The 16,425-nt window shown below is 39.4% G+C and overlaps 1 protein-coding gene across 2 annotated transcripts in view; it reads right to left on the reverse strand.

The window, feature by feature from the left end:
* Positions 1–16,425, reverse strand: part of agla (amylo-alpha-1, 6-glucosidase, 4-alpha-glucanotransferase a) — a 47,120-nt gene that overhangs the window by 9,054 nt on the left and 21,641 nt on the right. Inside the window, exons 8-21 of one of the 2 annotated variants that reach the window (XM_031291015.2) lie at positions 15,279–15,405; positions 14,455–14,557; positions 12,572–12,669; positions 11,111–11,250; positions 9,995–10,182; positions 7,867–7,990; positions 6,327–6,490; positions 5,887–5,988; positions 4,997–5,152; positions 3,253–3,403; positions 1,995–2,119; positions 1,772–1,884; positions 1,389–1,523; positions 264–394 (exon numbers count right to left, since the gene is read on the reverse strand). In XM_031291015.2, coding sequence (XP_031146875.1) covers positions 264–394; positions 1,389–1,523; positions 1,772–1,884; positions 1,995–2,119; positions 3,253–3,403; positions 4,997–5,152; positions 5,887–5,988; positions 6,327–6,490; positions 7,867–7,990; positions 9,995–10,182; positions 11,111–11,250; positions 12,572–12,669; positions 14,455–14,557; positions 15,279–15,405 — 1,857 coding nt within the window. Of the gene's footprint in view, positions 1–263; positions 395–1,388; positions 1,524–1,771; positions 1,885–1,994; positions 2,120–3,252; positions 3,404–4,996; positions 5,153–5,886; positions 5,989–6,326; positions 6,491–7,866; positions 7,991–8,319; positions 8,444–9,994; positions 10,183–11,110; positions 11,251–12,571; positions 12,670–14,454; positions 14,558–15,278; positions 15,406–16,425 lie in introns of both variants that reach the window. The other variant, XM_031291014.2, reaches the window with a different exon arrangement.

Raw genomic sequence — 16,425 nt, forward strand, 5'->3', positions numbered from 1 at the left:
GATACAGTTTTAAAAAAGACAGCATTAAATATGGGTATTAAAAGGGAATAAAGTAGACAGTAGGATAGACACAAATCAACAGTCAATATTAGAGGTTTGAAGTAATAGGGTTACAGCCACTGTTCAAGTATTAAGTTAGAGTTCAGCTGCATGTTGGAGGCAGCTAGCTCATTTGAATGAAGAAGGAGAATATTTGAGTTTGTTTCAGTACACTGTGTATACCTGATGAACTAGAAACTAATGTGTAACTGCTCTGCAACTACCTTGTAGTCCAGCGTATTTGAGGCTCTCCCATCCTGGGATGCTGTAACAGCCTCCGCCATCTTCTTGTTCTTCGGAGTCGCAGCGAAACAGCAGGACATTCAGGTCTGCTAACGTCAGCCTAGACATCAGCCTGTGAAACACACACACACACACACACACACACACACACACACACACACACACACACACACACACACACCTTTAAATATAAACAGTTCATACGTGCGAATGCTAAATAAATGGACTTGCATTCGTATACAAAGTCCTTTCTAGTATTCCAACAACCTGTAAAGCGCTTTACACTGGAGCTGTAACAATTCCACATTTTGCTGTACAATTGAAATTATTGCAATTGACAATATAATTCTCTCTTTCAGTCAAATTTTTTTATTTTTTTATTTTTTTTTTATTAATTTATTACTTTTTTAAACAAATTACAGTTTTGAATGTATTCCAGGATTCATCTTTTGGTTATATTTCTGTTATGTGCACCAGATAATGTAGTAACACAGATACACAGCCTCTAATGTACACAACGCCTCTCGATTATCATAAAACATTTTTTCTAACTGTTGCTACAGTGTTTCCTTTAGGATTTTTTTTAGCAGTGGGGGCAGGTCTGTCCGAACAACAACCCCCCCCTGAAGAATGAAAATATTACACTGACTCACTTATCGTTTTAATGTTTCCAGATGTATGATGTCAGGACGATGAGCTCACAGAAACTGACAAGTTGAACGTTGTCCAATTAGAACGGACCCACCGCGGTGACGTTGTTGGTGGAGCTGTTCGTTTAATAGTCGACTCGGAAGAAAGCGAACGTTTTGACAATAAACTCCATCAACACAACAGTATGTGGAGTTAAACTGGACGGGCCCAATAACCTCTGAATAGTTCTACTTGTTGTTAAATTACAATGTGAGCGGCAGCCAACGGGGGGGTGCATTATGTCGGCAGGATAATTTACAAGGCAACCGCGACTACATTGTGCGTCTGCCCTATTTCTGATACCGTGGCGGCAGAAATTTTGCCGTGGCGAGCCGCCACTACAAAATCAACATAGAGGAAACACTGAGCTATAAATGTGTATAGGGTCAAGTGGGTGTGTGTACATGTGTACTTACTGTGCCAGGGGTTTCTGCAGTGCTTGTGGTGGGTTTTCATCTGCTACACTGCCTCGCCTGTACTTTGGGCTGAACTGCGACAGATAAAACCTCAGCAACCCCGCCATTTTCTGGGCCTTGGGGTCCAAACTAACCCTGTGAGGAAGAGAGAGAGAGAGAGAGAGAGCGAGTGAGTGAGTGAGTGAGTGAGTGAGTGAGTGAGTGAGTGAGTGAGTGAGTGAGAGAGAGAGAGAGAGTGTCACGGAAACCTTTGTGACTAACAACTGATCAAAATGTACAATGCTAACAAATTAGCTTTTGATATATCGTAGAAAGAATGATAAATGTGTCTGGCGATGTTTTCGTCAACACCGAGGTCTTGTGTGGGTCTGTGTGTGGCTTACCTGAAGGCGATGACGCTGCCAGGCGTCAACTTTTGAAAGGTGATTTCCTGCACAAACTCGGATGCACCTTTAGATATCACTCCAGCTTGCTTCACCACTGCACTCTCCTTTAACTATATATGTATATAAATAATAATTTTATTGACATGCTTTAATTTAAAAAAAAATTAAAAGAAATACACTGAATTACCGTGAGCCTGAAAATAATCGTAGCAATATTCACCGATATGTGCTCCTTTATTTCCACAGTGTATTCTGGCATGCCGTTGATGTAGTTGTCATCCTTCTTATAACTCCCAGCATGCCTTTCCACTGTCCTTGCCTCCAGTACCACTTCCTCTATCTTCCCTTGAGAGAGAGAGACAGAGAGGAAGCGAGATCCTCAGCATTGGGAAGATTTGTTGGAAACCTGGATAACAAACTCTTTAAAAAGGTCCGATGTGGAGGAATTTATCCCATCTAGCGTTGAGATCATATATTGCGATCAACTCTCTCGCGCCACGCAGTTCAAAGTACATACTACAGCTACGGTAGCCTTCACGCTTCAAAAAGCCGATCTCTTGCTCTTTTCCTTTTTCTTTTTCTGGGCGAAGAAGAAGAAGACTCCTGTTCCTGAAATTTGGATTTTGAATACGTGTGGTCCTCCATGTTTCCTTCTTCAAACTTGCCGGGGCCGGGAAGCTACGATACCCGTTAGCAGCATTAGCAGCACTGTGAGTTTATCATGTGACAGCGAAAACGTGAAAGGCGGAGCAGTATGTCCTGTATGTCCCTTACCGGCTAACGTATTTCAAGATGGAGCATGAATATGGAACGTCTACCCCAGTTCATGCAAATGCAAATGTAACATTTCAAGCCAAAAGGAATACTTGGAATTGATGGTGGTGGTAAATATTTATGAAAAAGGACAAGTTTGTGAACGGGAAACACCGATTTTGATAATGAACAACTAAACACGTTACACACTGGACCTTTAACACAATCAATGCATGAGTGGGCTTGTTAGATGGTTAAGAGAGTTGCAGCATTTGAAAACATGTCATACAAACAAATTTCAAATAACCGCTGTGTGTGAGATAACTCTCTCATTACCTCACACATTACAATATGCTACTTGCACACTGGTTACTTCATATTTAATTTTATACACATTTCATTTTGTATATACATGTACATTCTTTTCATTACTCTTAAGTATATTTTTTCAGGAGTTGTTCTGGCATTTTTATAGGGGATATGTTCATGTTGTAAAGTGTAAAATGTTTTGTATGTTGTTTCAAAAAACAAAAAAAATAAAAAAGTGTTTATCGTAATAAGAAAAATCATGCGTGAGTTAAGGAAGTGACATAGTGTAAGAAAGTGCAAGCCACACACACACACACACACACACACACACACACACACACACACACACACCTAAGATAATGCACTAAATAATAAGCTGATTTCTAATATAAAAGGTGATAATGTTATGGTCATACCTGGTATGAACATGGGTGGGACGTTGGTGTCGTACTGGTGGGTTTTGGGGTTCCAGAAGGCTGTCCTGCACACCGCCACCACAGACTGGTGTGTGCTGGGACAGTGTCGAGTAACTGCAACAATATCTGCATTAACCTGGTCTACAAACACCTGGAGAGGAAGATGATTGGAGAATTTAGACAAGCTGTCCACTGATAAGTGATCTCTAAGAAAGGTACTGTGCAGAAACAAAGCAACAATTAGATGAGTGGAGCACAATATGATGAAAATATGCGACAAAGTTGTTGAATATCGCAATAACGATATTCGCAATAACGATATTACTTGAGATTAAATAAACAGATATTAAAGTGTACTCAGTTTTGCTGCTTTCAGTATTCTGCTCAAATACAGTAAATTCCTTGTTGAATTTAAAAAATCTAAAGAAAATTATTTTAAATTGAATTGAACATAAAAGGTACCACTAAAAAGAAAGGACAGTTACATTTTAAAGTGTAGTTTTCTACCGATACTCTCTCAACTAACTAAAAAAAATCTCTGAGTGTCTTTGTATATCAGGACGTAAAAAAAACCCCAAAAAAAACCGATATATTGTGCAGCCCTTAGATGGAGATATCAAAACTTTTTTTTTTTTTTTTTTTTTTTTTAACCTTAAAGGTCCTATGACATGCTGCTTTTTGGATGCTTTTATATAGACCTTAGTGGTCCCCTAATACTGTATCTGAAGTCTCTTTTATATAGACCTTAGTGGTCCCCTAATACTGTATCTGAAGTCTCTTTTATATAGACCTTAGTGGTCCCCTAATACTGTATCTGAAGTCTCTTTTATATAGACCTTAGTGGTCCCCTAATACTGTATCTGAAGTCTCTTTTATATAGACCTTAGTGGTCCCCTAATACTGTATCTGAAGTCTCTTTTATATAGACCTTAGTGGTCCCCTAATACTGTATCTGAAGTCTCTTTTATATAGACCTTAGTGGTCCCCTAATACTGTATCTGAAGTCTCTTTTATATAGACCTTAGTGGTCCCTAATACTGTATCTGAAGTCTCTTTTATATAGACCTTAGTGGTCCCCTAATACTGTATCTGAAGTCTCTTTTATATAGACCTTAGTGGTCCCCTAATACTGTATCTGAAGTCTCTTTTATATAGACCTTAGTGGTCCCCTAATACTGTATCTGAAGTCTCTTTCCTGAAATTCAGCCTTGGTGCAGAATTACAGCCACTAGAGCCAGTCCCACAATGAGCTTTACTTAGGATGTGCCATTCCTGTGTCTGTAGCTTTAAATGCTATTGAGGAGGAGAGAGGGGGGGCAAGATGGAGGGTGGGGGTGTGGCCTTGACCAACTGTCATGCTTCGCTTGTTTGCAAGCCATGATGTCTCTCTCTCTTTCTCATGGGCGGGCCAAATTCTCTGGGCGAGCAAACCAGAGAAAGGGGAGGTAACCTTTCCCCTTATGACGTCATAAGGAGGAGATTCCAGATCGGCCCATCTGATCTTTCATTTTCTCAAAGGCAGAGCAGGATACCCAGGGCTCGGTTTACACCTATCACCATTTCTAGCCACTGGGGGACCATAGGCAGGCTGGGGGAACTCATATTAATGTTGAAAAACCTCATAAAGTGAAATTTTCGTGCTATGGCACCTTTAAACTGCAGATTGCAGAGTGAGCTGAAACTGCTTTTAGTGTGAGCTGATGTCTCCATATATTAACACACATACAAAGTTACATTATGGTACCTGTATGAATCCCTGGGAAGCCAGTTCCTGGTGCAGCTTGTTGAGTGCCAGTTTCCCAGCTATGATGCCAGTCTGGAATCCAACCTCGCCAGTGGAGCTGGGGGCCGCTGAGGGGTTCCACTTGGGGTAAAAACGCTCCTCCTTCACCACAGAGATCTACACACACACACACACACACAGTCAAGACGTATTGGTAAATATTATTTCGTTTTTTTTACATTTTGCACCTACTGTTATGTAATATAGTCTTCTGTATATTTGCACTCTTTGTATCTGCACTCTTCCAACTTTGTTTTGCAATTGCTGCAACTGCAGCAATTTCCCTCGGGATCAATACAGTTTTATCTTATTTGCCTCCCATTCACTTCTATTTAGGGATGCACTGAATCCAGGATTTGGCCGAATATCGGGCTTTTTGACGGGGTTTGGTTTGTTTAGAATTTTTTTCCACCGAACCAAATCCTACGCTTGCACTACGCGCGCTACGCTGGTCGAAGTAATGACGCCGCCATTGATTACGGGAAGGTGTTTACGTAGGTGGACCGTTCAATCGTACAGAAATTGGATTTATCTGGAAAAATCCCATCCTTGAAAGATGGACATGTGACACTCTAGCTCTACATCTAGCTTTTCAAACTACGTACAGTAGGTCACAAACTAGAGAAAATAAACTAGCATTAACCATATGTTAATATTTGCAATAAGCCAATATTGGCGTATGTGATTCTAAAACACCCAAAACAAGCAAGAAATATGGTTTGGAAATGGAAACATTGAGCCAAAATGATATTCGTCAGATGGAAGTAATAGCTTGCGTGTGTGTGTGTGTGTGTGTGTGTGTGTGTGTGTATGTGTGTGTGTGTGTGTGTGTGTGTGTGTGTGTAAATAACCTGATGTGGCACTAATTCATCATAACCTCTGGTGGAACCAGTAGCACAGCAGGCCATAGAGACCATAGCAGAGCTGGGGAGGGAGTCCAGTGCTGAACGCAGCTGTAGAACAAAGAGAGGCAAACAGACGCAGCAATTACTGCATACACCTGACATCTGGGCAGAACCGGTTACATTTGAACATAGTGACAACACAAATCCTTATTCCATCAAGGTTTTGGCCATTATGTCATGTTTTACTTTATATTTCTTTGATCAGGTAAAAATAGAGAAAGCAGCAACAGAAGAAGGACTACTTTTAAACTAGAATTGTACACATTGCATCAGTGCACATGGGGCAAACATTTTTATATAAAAGAGATAATGCATACTAAAGCAACTGGTTATCAGCCTCTTTAGTTATTCAACCCCATCCTAACCTGGCGCTGACAGAGACACACCTGTATGGGACACTCGTTGTCATGGGTTACATCAAGAAACATGGCATGGGCGATGGAGGGCATCAGTGGGCGGAGGCTGGGCTGAACACAAGCTCCGACTGGCTCGCCTCCGTAACGATAGACCAGCCGGCCCTCTTCATGGCTGTCTCCAGCTGACATGGCCTCTATGAACAGGGTGGGGGGGGTGAGAAAAAAAAAATGAGACATGGGCGGACAGTCCATACTGCTGCAGCACTGTACATGATTTCACACCATCAAGCCCGCTGTCGTGCAGTTCTGGCAATGCAGGCGTTTTGCCTCGAAGAGGTGATGGATGTCACAAGGTTAAATGTACTGTAAGCCCAGTACAGAACAAAGATTTGCGTTGAGACAAAACTAGGGCTGCACCCACTACACCTCCATCGCTAGCCCGTTGGCTGGAGGATGTTATGCTCTTTCTTAAGTTAGAAAAAATGTAACTTACGTTGAGAGGATCAATGAAAAACATTTACCTGAGATGGCAACCCATCATTACCTACTTTGAGAACTTTAAAGAACTGGAGTCCGAACCCATATGATCTACCTTACATTTCCACTTTGTTTTTTTTTTTTCTTTTTGAGAATGAGCGGTACTCATAAAACACAAATGCTCATAAAACACCTACTTTTATGCTATAATTTACTAAGGTTATTATTATCAGTATTATTATGGCATTTCGATATGATACCTTGATGTGTCCCCATCCCCCTTTTTTATTTTTCTTCTTTTTTTTTGTGTGTTTTTTGTTTTACATTTTATTTTATTTTAGATTTTACTTTACTATTGGTCTTTTACTTGTAGTGTTGTAATGCTAGTTCAAGGCATTTTGATGAATGATGTTTATGAAAGAAAAGGGAAATTATTATTATTCTACTATACATTTTATTCCATGTATTTCCTGTGTAATTTCCATCAATTAACAGATTTACAAAAATATAAAATAAAAAAAAATAAAAAAAACATCTAATCGCGATTATTTTTGACTGATATTGCAATTGCGATATGATTCACGTTATTGGAGGAAATGATCATTTTTGTATCATCATTCTCATTTTATGGAAAAATATAAAATAACAAATAATAAAAATTATTATAGTTAATATTGCGCTCCCCGTCTGCGATTTGGATATTGCACTAGTCCATATTGCGATTTCGATAAAATTGCGATTAGTTATGCAGCCCTCGACAAAACCGTTTTAGAACTTTGCGGGGGGAAATTGCAGCGATTCTCAGGTCGACTTAAGCCAGCTGATGACGTCCTCAAATGTCTCGTTGTGTCCACAACTCAAAGATATTCAGTTTTCACAGAGGAGTGAAGAAACTAGAACATATTCCCGTTTATAAAACGTTTTATCCATAACAAATGACTAAAACGGATTCATCTATCAAAATAGTTGGTGATTCATTTAATAGTGGACAACTAATAGATTAATCGATTCATCTTTGCACCTTTATTAATGAATATACTGTGTATGCAGTGTGTGTAGTGTGTGCGCATTTTGAACATATAAATGACTGTACCTCGTATGAGTGATGTGATGCCTAGCTTGGTTACGAAGATATTATCCAGCTCCTCGCTGCCGGTGAACAGTTCAGCCACCACATACAGGTTAGGACACACTGTTCGGGCCACATCCAGCATGAACTGGTCAACCATAGCAAGGCAACACACCAAAACCAGTGCAGACAGTGCAAGAGAGGAGGTTAGGGGGAAGAGACAAGAAAGGACAGAGGAGTAGGAGGAGGGAGGAGGGAGGAGGAGGGATATGTGTGTGAAGGGAAGGCAGCCAGTTAGTGATAACAGGCCAAGTGACCACAACGTGCAGTCATACAGTCCATGAACACAGAGATTTAGAGTCAAGAGATGAAAAAAAGAAGAGAGGAGATATTCGGGTAGGAAGAGGAAGAATGCAGAACAATGCAGTGAAAAGAGAAGAAAGAGACAAAAAGTTAGTTAATGCGTAAGAGTTGTACCTCGTATAAGGCTGCTAATTCCCAGCCGGTTCACAAACACATTGTCAACGAGCTCGCTGCCTGTAAACAGTTCAGCTATCACATACAGATTTGGTCTGACCGCTCTGGCTGCATCTAACATGGCCTAGACAAGACAATACAGCAGCAGTACAGACAGGGAGAAAAGAAAGGTTACACTTCTATAAAGTATGCATCTGCCTTTATACACACACCAAGGCCTGGCTTCAGTGACATTGAGTGACCAGTTTGCAATCAAATTAGTTCCTTTCCCACTTCTACTATGGGGTGGGATGAAATATCAATAGCAATATATCGTTGTCCTTATACGTGCAGGGCTGGGTACCGAATTCAATACTTTTTAGGCACCGACTGAACTGCCTCTAAAGCACCGAGTATCGAAAAATGCCTCGTCATTCAATACCCAATTTCAATACCTAAGGAGTAGATCTCATCAGCGTCAGTGAGCCAATGAGCATGCAGCATCTTCTACCAAGATCTAATAATGCTGGTGATTGGCTGTGTAACGTTACACGTCATAGAGGAATGCAGAAAAAACCTCTACGTTACACAGAGACGGGGCTCACGTAGTAGAAGATTTGTGCCGTAATTTTGTTTTTTTATTTTTGTTTCATAAAATTGGTATCGAAAAAAGTATTGTTTAGGAGAAGGTTATGGGCTGAAATATGTGCCACCAGAAACTGAATTTGAATCATTTATATTTGAATTTGAATTGCTAAACTTGAATAATTGCATTGAAAAATTTGAAATTGAATTTATTTGTTTGGAACTGAAGTCCAATAGAATTTGATCCTCACTGAAAATTCAACTCTCTATATATCTTCACATTCAGTTCTCACAATTCAGATTCAGTTCCCGAAATTCAGTTTTAAGTTACTGTGACAGACATCCAGGTAGTTGAAGGATGAAGGAAGAGCAATCGAGCGCAGATCGATAGATAGAGTTCAGTGGCGCAGATACACATGACTCCTCTTCGGCCAATCAGCACCTACGTTTTGGAGCACAGTACCCGCCACGAAACGAGGAAGAAGTGCTTGCCTTGCCTTGACCTGTCTGTCACAGTAACTTGAAATTGAATTTTCGGGAACTGAATCTGAATTGTGAGAACTGAATGTGAAGATATATAGAGAGTTGAATTTTCAGTGAGGATCAAAAGTTATTGGACTTCAGTTCCAAACAAATAAATTCAATTTCAAATTATACTATTCAAATTATGTGATTCAAATTCAGTTTTTCAATGCAATTATTCAAGTTTAGCCATTAAAATTCAAATATAAATGATTAAAATTCTGTTTCTGGTGGCACATATTTCAGCCCATAGCCGGTATCAAAGTCACAGTATTGGTATCGGTATCGACATTTTTTTTAACGATGCTCAGCCCTATATACGTGTGATAGGACAATCGATACACTGGCGCCAAAATATCTATATTTTAATTAATAAGACAAATGCTTCAACCGACACCTTTTCGATCAGTATTGATTAGAAACGAGTTAAGATGACACTGTATGAATTAAGGTGACACTTAGTTTTTTTTTTTTTTACCATTTATGTTATGTATGTGATGTGTATCGATGTGATTGAAATAAACTAAACTAAACACATCATTTGATTGTATACATGCTCAAGAGATAATGTAATAATATATGACAATACCTCAGCTACATGTAATGGTGTTGAGTGGCAGTTGTCCAGTCTCACTCCATGGAAATATTTGGCTGTGATTTCAGTGTATTTCTGCATGTGGGCCCACAGGTACGGGCAGTCCTCGGGCCCGTTGCCATAGCGGAGTTTGACACTGTCACCCCAGCATACCAGCTCCCGACGCAGGTACACGTTGGAGCCTATAAGGAGCACGGGCACAGACCAATACTGATACAAGGAATCACAGCCACATGTCATCAGTGCAGACTGTTCAACATAAAACCTGAAAATGGCTCATTACATTCAGATTCTTGAGTCCCTATTAACCCTTGTGTTGTCCTCAGGTCAAATTTGACCCGTTTTCAAAGTTTTTTATATCAGAAATATGGGTTTCTTAACAACCAAATTGCCCCAAAATAACTTGGATGCATGCATGTATGTATGTTGTTTGGAACCTATACAACATATAAACATAAAAAAAATGTTTAAATGGTTTCAAAACAGCATCCTGACCAAACTTTGACATAAACCTGTCTATGATTCACTCAACATCCTCTGATCTTAACTATTCTATTAGTCAAAATAATTCATAATATTTGCTTTTTTTCAAACTCAAAAATTAGAATTAGAATGTCATTTTATTAGGTTTATTGACCGTGAATTTTTTTTAAAAGCGTTGAAAAGAGGAACAAACCAAACAACAAACAAAGCAAATCAAAAACTTGAAAAATATCCCTTTTAAAGTTCATCTGGAACAGATTAAAAAATAATTTGAATAATTTAAGATTAATCGCAAGTCAACTTTGGAAAATCATGCAATTAATCGCGATTAAATATTTTGAATCAATTCCAATCCAATCCCAATCCAAATTTATTCATAGAGCACATTTAAAAACAACAACAACAGTTGACCAAATCAGAAAATCTAAAACTTAGAAAGAACACAATGAACACAAAAACAACAAAAAGACAACAGTTTAACAGCAAAATGATTATAATCTAGAAAAGCAACTATATGTGTTTAAAAGCCTGAGAACAAAAATATGTTTTGAGACGGACTGACAGCCCTAGTTTATTTATTCCTCTGTTCTTATAGTTTGCTAAGAAGTTTAATATATATTTATTTACCTGGCTCGGCAAAGTTGCGCAGCGGATCGTCACTCATCACCCAACCGTTGTGAGCCAGGAAGTGACACGTCTTGTCTGGCTGGTCCAGCAGCTGCAGCTCCTGCTCCAGAGTCATGTCCGGATATGGGAAGGTGAAATACCTGAGACAGAGAGATTAAAAACACTGAGATCCAGCTAGGGCTGGAAGATAATTCAATATGATAATTTATCGTCTTTCAATGGAATCATATCGTGATTAAATCATACATCGAAATATCGTGATATACAATTACCTCGTCAAAATTTAAAATAGCAAGCTCATACTAACTCAATTCTCTCAGAAAATCTGTTGTGAAACATTTTGAGGGAATATCATTTGAAGAATTGCAGATTTGTTTTAACACCACACTATTTTTGTGCATGCATATTAACATAGTCAGTATATACTGTAGCTGGAAAATAATTAACTGAGAGAAACTGTTTACCTCATTATTAATGATTATTTAACTAAAAATTTAACTAAAAATTAAATTAAAATTTTTGTGAAAGCACCAATAGTCAACCCTACAATATCGATAGCAATGTATTTGGTCAAGAATATCGTCATATCTGATTTTCTCCATTTCGCCCAGCCCTAGATCCAGCGACACTCAGCCTCCCATCACACCAGGCATAATCATGAAACTCATATCCCTGCTATCTGTATAGGATGTAGCCATCACATTTGTATCCGGCATTACTATGCGTCTTTATTACAATTCACAACGATGAAGAATTTGTCTTGGGTGACTGGCATGCTGCATACAACATTAGAGAGACAGCTGATTTGTGCAAATTCTTTCAATAGGACTGAAGATTGGGCTAGTTAAGTGTCTTTTTGGTGTATGAGGATTAACACCAAAATAACATTGCATGTTGATGTTGAGTCAGTTCAGAATTCATCCCTGAGTATCTCAGCGAAGGATTTGCAGGTAACACTTTACTTGAAGGTATCTACATAAGAGTGTCATGACAGTGTCATGTCACTCTTATGTAGATACCTTCAAGTTAAGTGTTACTGATTAGCATCTAACAAGGATGTCTTATTTTCTTAGAATCCAAACTGAATTTAGACTCATGCTTCTACACACATACTTCTTTTGTGATTATAAGCCAATGACACAGGATACATGGTAATACCAAGTTTAACTGGACTCATTGACAGAAAAAAAATCTTAATGCCTCCCACACACACACATTTCAGTATTGTAAAGTGGTTCTCTGTAGAATCCCACATTGTTCAGTGTAATGCAACCCTACAGACTAATGAATGGCATCGATTCTTCCCAGCTAGCATCTCAAACTTATAGTACATTTGACCTACAAAGTAAAAATAAGTCTCTTTTCCATCTTTCCATCCCTCCACCTCTCTTCTTCCTCCATGTATTATATCTATCCCATTCTTTCCCTCTTTCCTTACACCAATATCTTTAAATTCGTTACCTGGTAACCAGAGGGTTTTTCCTGCAAACAGGACCGAGTTTGGGGCCGTTGTCTGCCAGATGCTCGTACACTACGTTTCCCACAATACAGTTGGCAGCCTTGAGGAAAGAGGAGGAGGAACATAAAGAACGCTGACTGATGCATAGGGTACATTATGTATTTTGGGAACCCTCAACATGTCCAATTCCACACGTTGTGCAAATACTATGCAGAATACACATGTTCTAAGGCTTACAGTATAAGACAGTAATAGTACATGTTTTTTTGGTAGTTACAAGTAATAAATATAACTGACATGAGATATTTCCAGTATCTGTAACAGCATCTCGCCCCTGACACCACTGAGAACCTGAGGCGTCAGGTTTGGCTCCAGCTGGCTCCCATGTGCACTCACACGGTTGCTCAGACATCTCTGACCTTATTCTAGTGCTTGGTCATAATTCTGAACGTCTGCATTCTAATTATTATTATTTATATAGGTGCAGGGGTTAAAGTGGGATCTGGCAGGTGGGGGAAACCTAAGATCGGCCGCGGGCAAACAAGGCCATATGACTGGTTGCTTAGTATTTAAAGGCTACTTTTAAACGGAGTCCGACGTAGTCACTCCACATAAAACACAGCGGTGCTAATTTCACACCCAGCAAACTTCACGGAGAACAATGAGGGCAAAACAGCATCACCCCAGAATACTCAGAATGTTTTAACAGAATACTCTCTGTCTGTCTTGCTCAGGGGTCGGCAACCTTTACTATCAAAAGTAAAGGTTTTTAGCCAATATTTTTATCTGTCTGGAGCAGCAAAACATATATGAGCCTTATAATGAAGGTGACAGCCTGTTGAGTCTAAATGAGCCTATCAACAGTCCTAGTATGTCTAAATGAGCATTTATTAAAATGGTTATGTTTGTTGCCATTTTTATTGCCCTGTCTTTTGACCGATTGATTCAATTCTCAAAAGTGGATTTGCTCTGCAAAATCCAAAATCACATTTTCTCTCTTTTTTAGCAAATGCAGTGTGCTTGTTCTGGAAATGTCTTTCAATGTGACTTTTTTTGGATTTGGGTTTGTAATCCATAGCTAGCCTACAGAAACTCAAGACCGCTATTGAGGTTCAGCAGAATTTAGAGGATAAGGGTAGACATACGTAGGCTATGACACACATTTTAGTTGACTGAAATGTTACGTGAATGGAGACTGTAAGAATGACTCCATATAGTTTCTTGTCAAAGCCACACAGAGCCACTGGCTAAAGAGCTGCATGCGGCCCCGGAGCAGCAGGTTGCAGACCCCTGGTCTAGCTCAACTAAAAACACCGGATCTGCAGCACGTTACGTGATCTTCACCTGTTCAACTGACGTTACCAGACAGTACGCGACTCTCCTGCTGTTCTTACATACATGTGAACTCACCACGACAGCTGCCTTGTTCATGGACTCGTGGCGGTGCACCGCTGAGACTGAACAGGGAAACGCTGGAATGGATATTTGGCGTTATTTAAAAAAAAAAAACGAGAAATTATTCAGTAACACTTTACTTGAAGATATCTACATAAGAGTGACATGACACTGTCATGAACACGACACTGTCATGACACAGTCATGAACTCTAACCCTAACCTAAACCGAATGACACTTACTAAAAGAAGCGTTATGTCATAAACGTTTATGACTTGTTTATAATGTTTATGACACGTTCATGACAGTGTCATGTCACTCTTATGTAGATACCTTCAAGTAAAGTGTAACCAATTATTCTTATTACCATTAGATATATTTACTTATTAATCAAAGGTGCCGGAACAGCGTTTCGGATCGTTCTGGCCCACTTTAACCCCTGTATAGGTGCCATCGGCAGTAACCGTGCCTACAGTACACACTCCCCTACCTGCTCCTGATGCTGGTGCACAATGTGGTGCTGTTCTTCATTCAGCTGGTTCACTTTCTGTCTCAGCCAACCACAGCACTCCTCAATGTGCTCTGGGGAGGAGCTAATGGAGAGAGAAGTATCATAAAACATGAAAATACCACTACTCTACATTCTGCAAGGTGCTACATACATACACATACAGCACATCATTGTACACAGAAAGAGCCTGTTCACAATAGTTTCAATGGTAGGAAATTGCACTGGTACACAGAATTTGTGTACTGCATGCATTCTTGATTTTCTAGTTTATGATTTATGGCTAACAATGGAATACCAACCGCAGACATAATCCTGCAGTCAACTTTAAAGTTGTCGTGTTCAATGTGATCCGAAACAGAGTCATATGCTGAACATTGTAACATTGTGAACAATATTGTGCCGATCGCTGATTTCTGATTGCTGATTGCTGATGTTCAACGTTTATGTTTCTTTTGTTTCAGTGCATGGCAGTGCATTTCAAGTGGTTTGCTGATATTTTAGAGCTGGACATGCCAGATTGCAAGTAGAAGAGAATAATATTAATTGAGTTAAAAGCATTGAACCTAACAAAATGGATTTATTAAGCAGGAATATACAATATCTCCAAATTCATGGGAACAAAAGCTCATTGAGAAACGGTTAACAAAAGCAAGGGCCTTTGGCAGTGTTATTTTCAGAAAACATCTAGAAAATATCTGAAAACATGACTGTCATGACTGAACCACTAAAACTGTCACGTCTTACAAAAAAAAAACTGGAAGTTTGAAAAGTAACAGTCATAGCTTGACGTTTTGAAAACGTACCTGTGAGGTACAAAGGTCTCCAGAGCAGAGTCCATGTCCACTGTGCTGCCATAACGACGGTAATGTGGGTCCCGAATGATCCTCAGACCCTTCTTCCCCTCGGTCTTACTATGGTCTGGCTTGGTGCCTGAAAACACACAATGGATAATTTAAGTCTGTTAAAGAGCATCTAAATCAAATGTCTCTGTATTAGCACACTAGCTGCTTTCTAACTGATCAGTAGAGCAGCCACAATGAGCGGTCACTGAACAGCAAGTGTTGCTGTCCATTTTGTCTAAAACAAAAAAGGTCCTAACTGTGGTAAAGGCTCGTCTACACAAGAGTCTTAGTCACGTTTTTTAGTTGTCTGTCTCATGCACGTCAGGCAGGTCCAATACTACGAGGGCTGCAACTTCATTAATCTGTCAATTATTTTCTCGATTAATCGATTAGTTGTTTGGTATATAAAATGTCAGAAAATGGCGATCAGTGATGACGTCCTCAAATGACTAGTTTTGTCCCCAACTCAAAGATGTTCAGTTTACTGTCACAGAGGAACGAAAGAACTACAAAACCTTCACATTTAAGAAGCTAGATCAGAGAATCTTTCCCTTTTTTTTATAAAAAAATGACCCAAACCGATTAATCGATTATCAAAATAGTTGGCGACTAATTGAATATTTGACAACTAATCGATTAATCTTTGCAGCTCTATCAGATACAGTTCGATTGAAATCATTAATTTTAATGCTTCAGGTTTATTTCTTTTTTCCCCTGTTTTACGCATGTCATTCCAACAATTGTGTATTGGGGTCTAAGCAGTCCCTCCAGAAAAACGTGATTATGCGATCGCATAATTCAATGCATAATCAGCCAAAGTCCGCATATTTATGCGGGGGCCGCATTTTTTCAAATACGGCGCACTTTCGCCGCATAAATTGCCAATTTCCGCGCAAAATATGCGGGGCTCGCATGATTTCATAATCCCCGCATTTTCGTTGCAAAAAAGTCACATATATCTTAGCAGAAAGTTGAAAAATGTCGCGTTTACTTCACACAAGAGCAGCCATTTTCCCCTGTTGCCATGAGAACATTCTGAAGTGATGTAATTACGCGACGTGAACATCATCGAAAAGCTGCAAACCCCGCGATGAAGCCATGATGAAAC

Source organism: Sander lucioperca, chromosome 9 (assembly GCF_008315115.2).
Source record: "Sander lucioperca isolate FBNREF2018 chromosome 9, SLUC_FBN_1.2, whole genome shotgun sequence".
Classification (NCBI taxonomy): Eukaryota; Metazoa; Chordata; class Actinopteri; order Perciformes; family Percidae; genus Sander; species Sander lucioperca.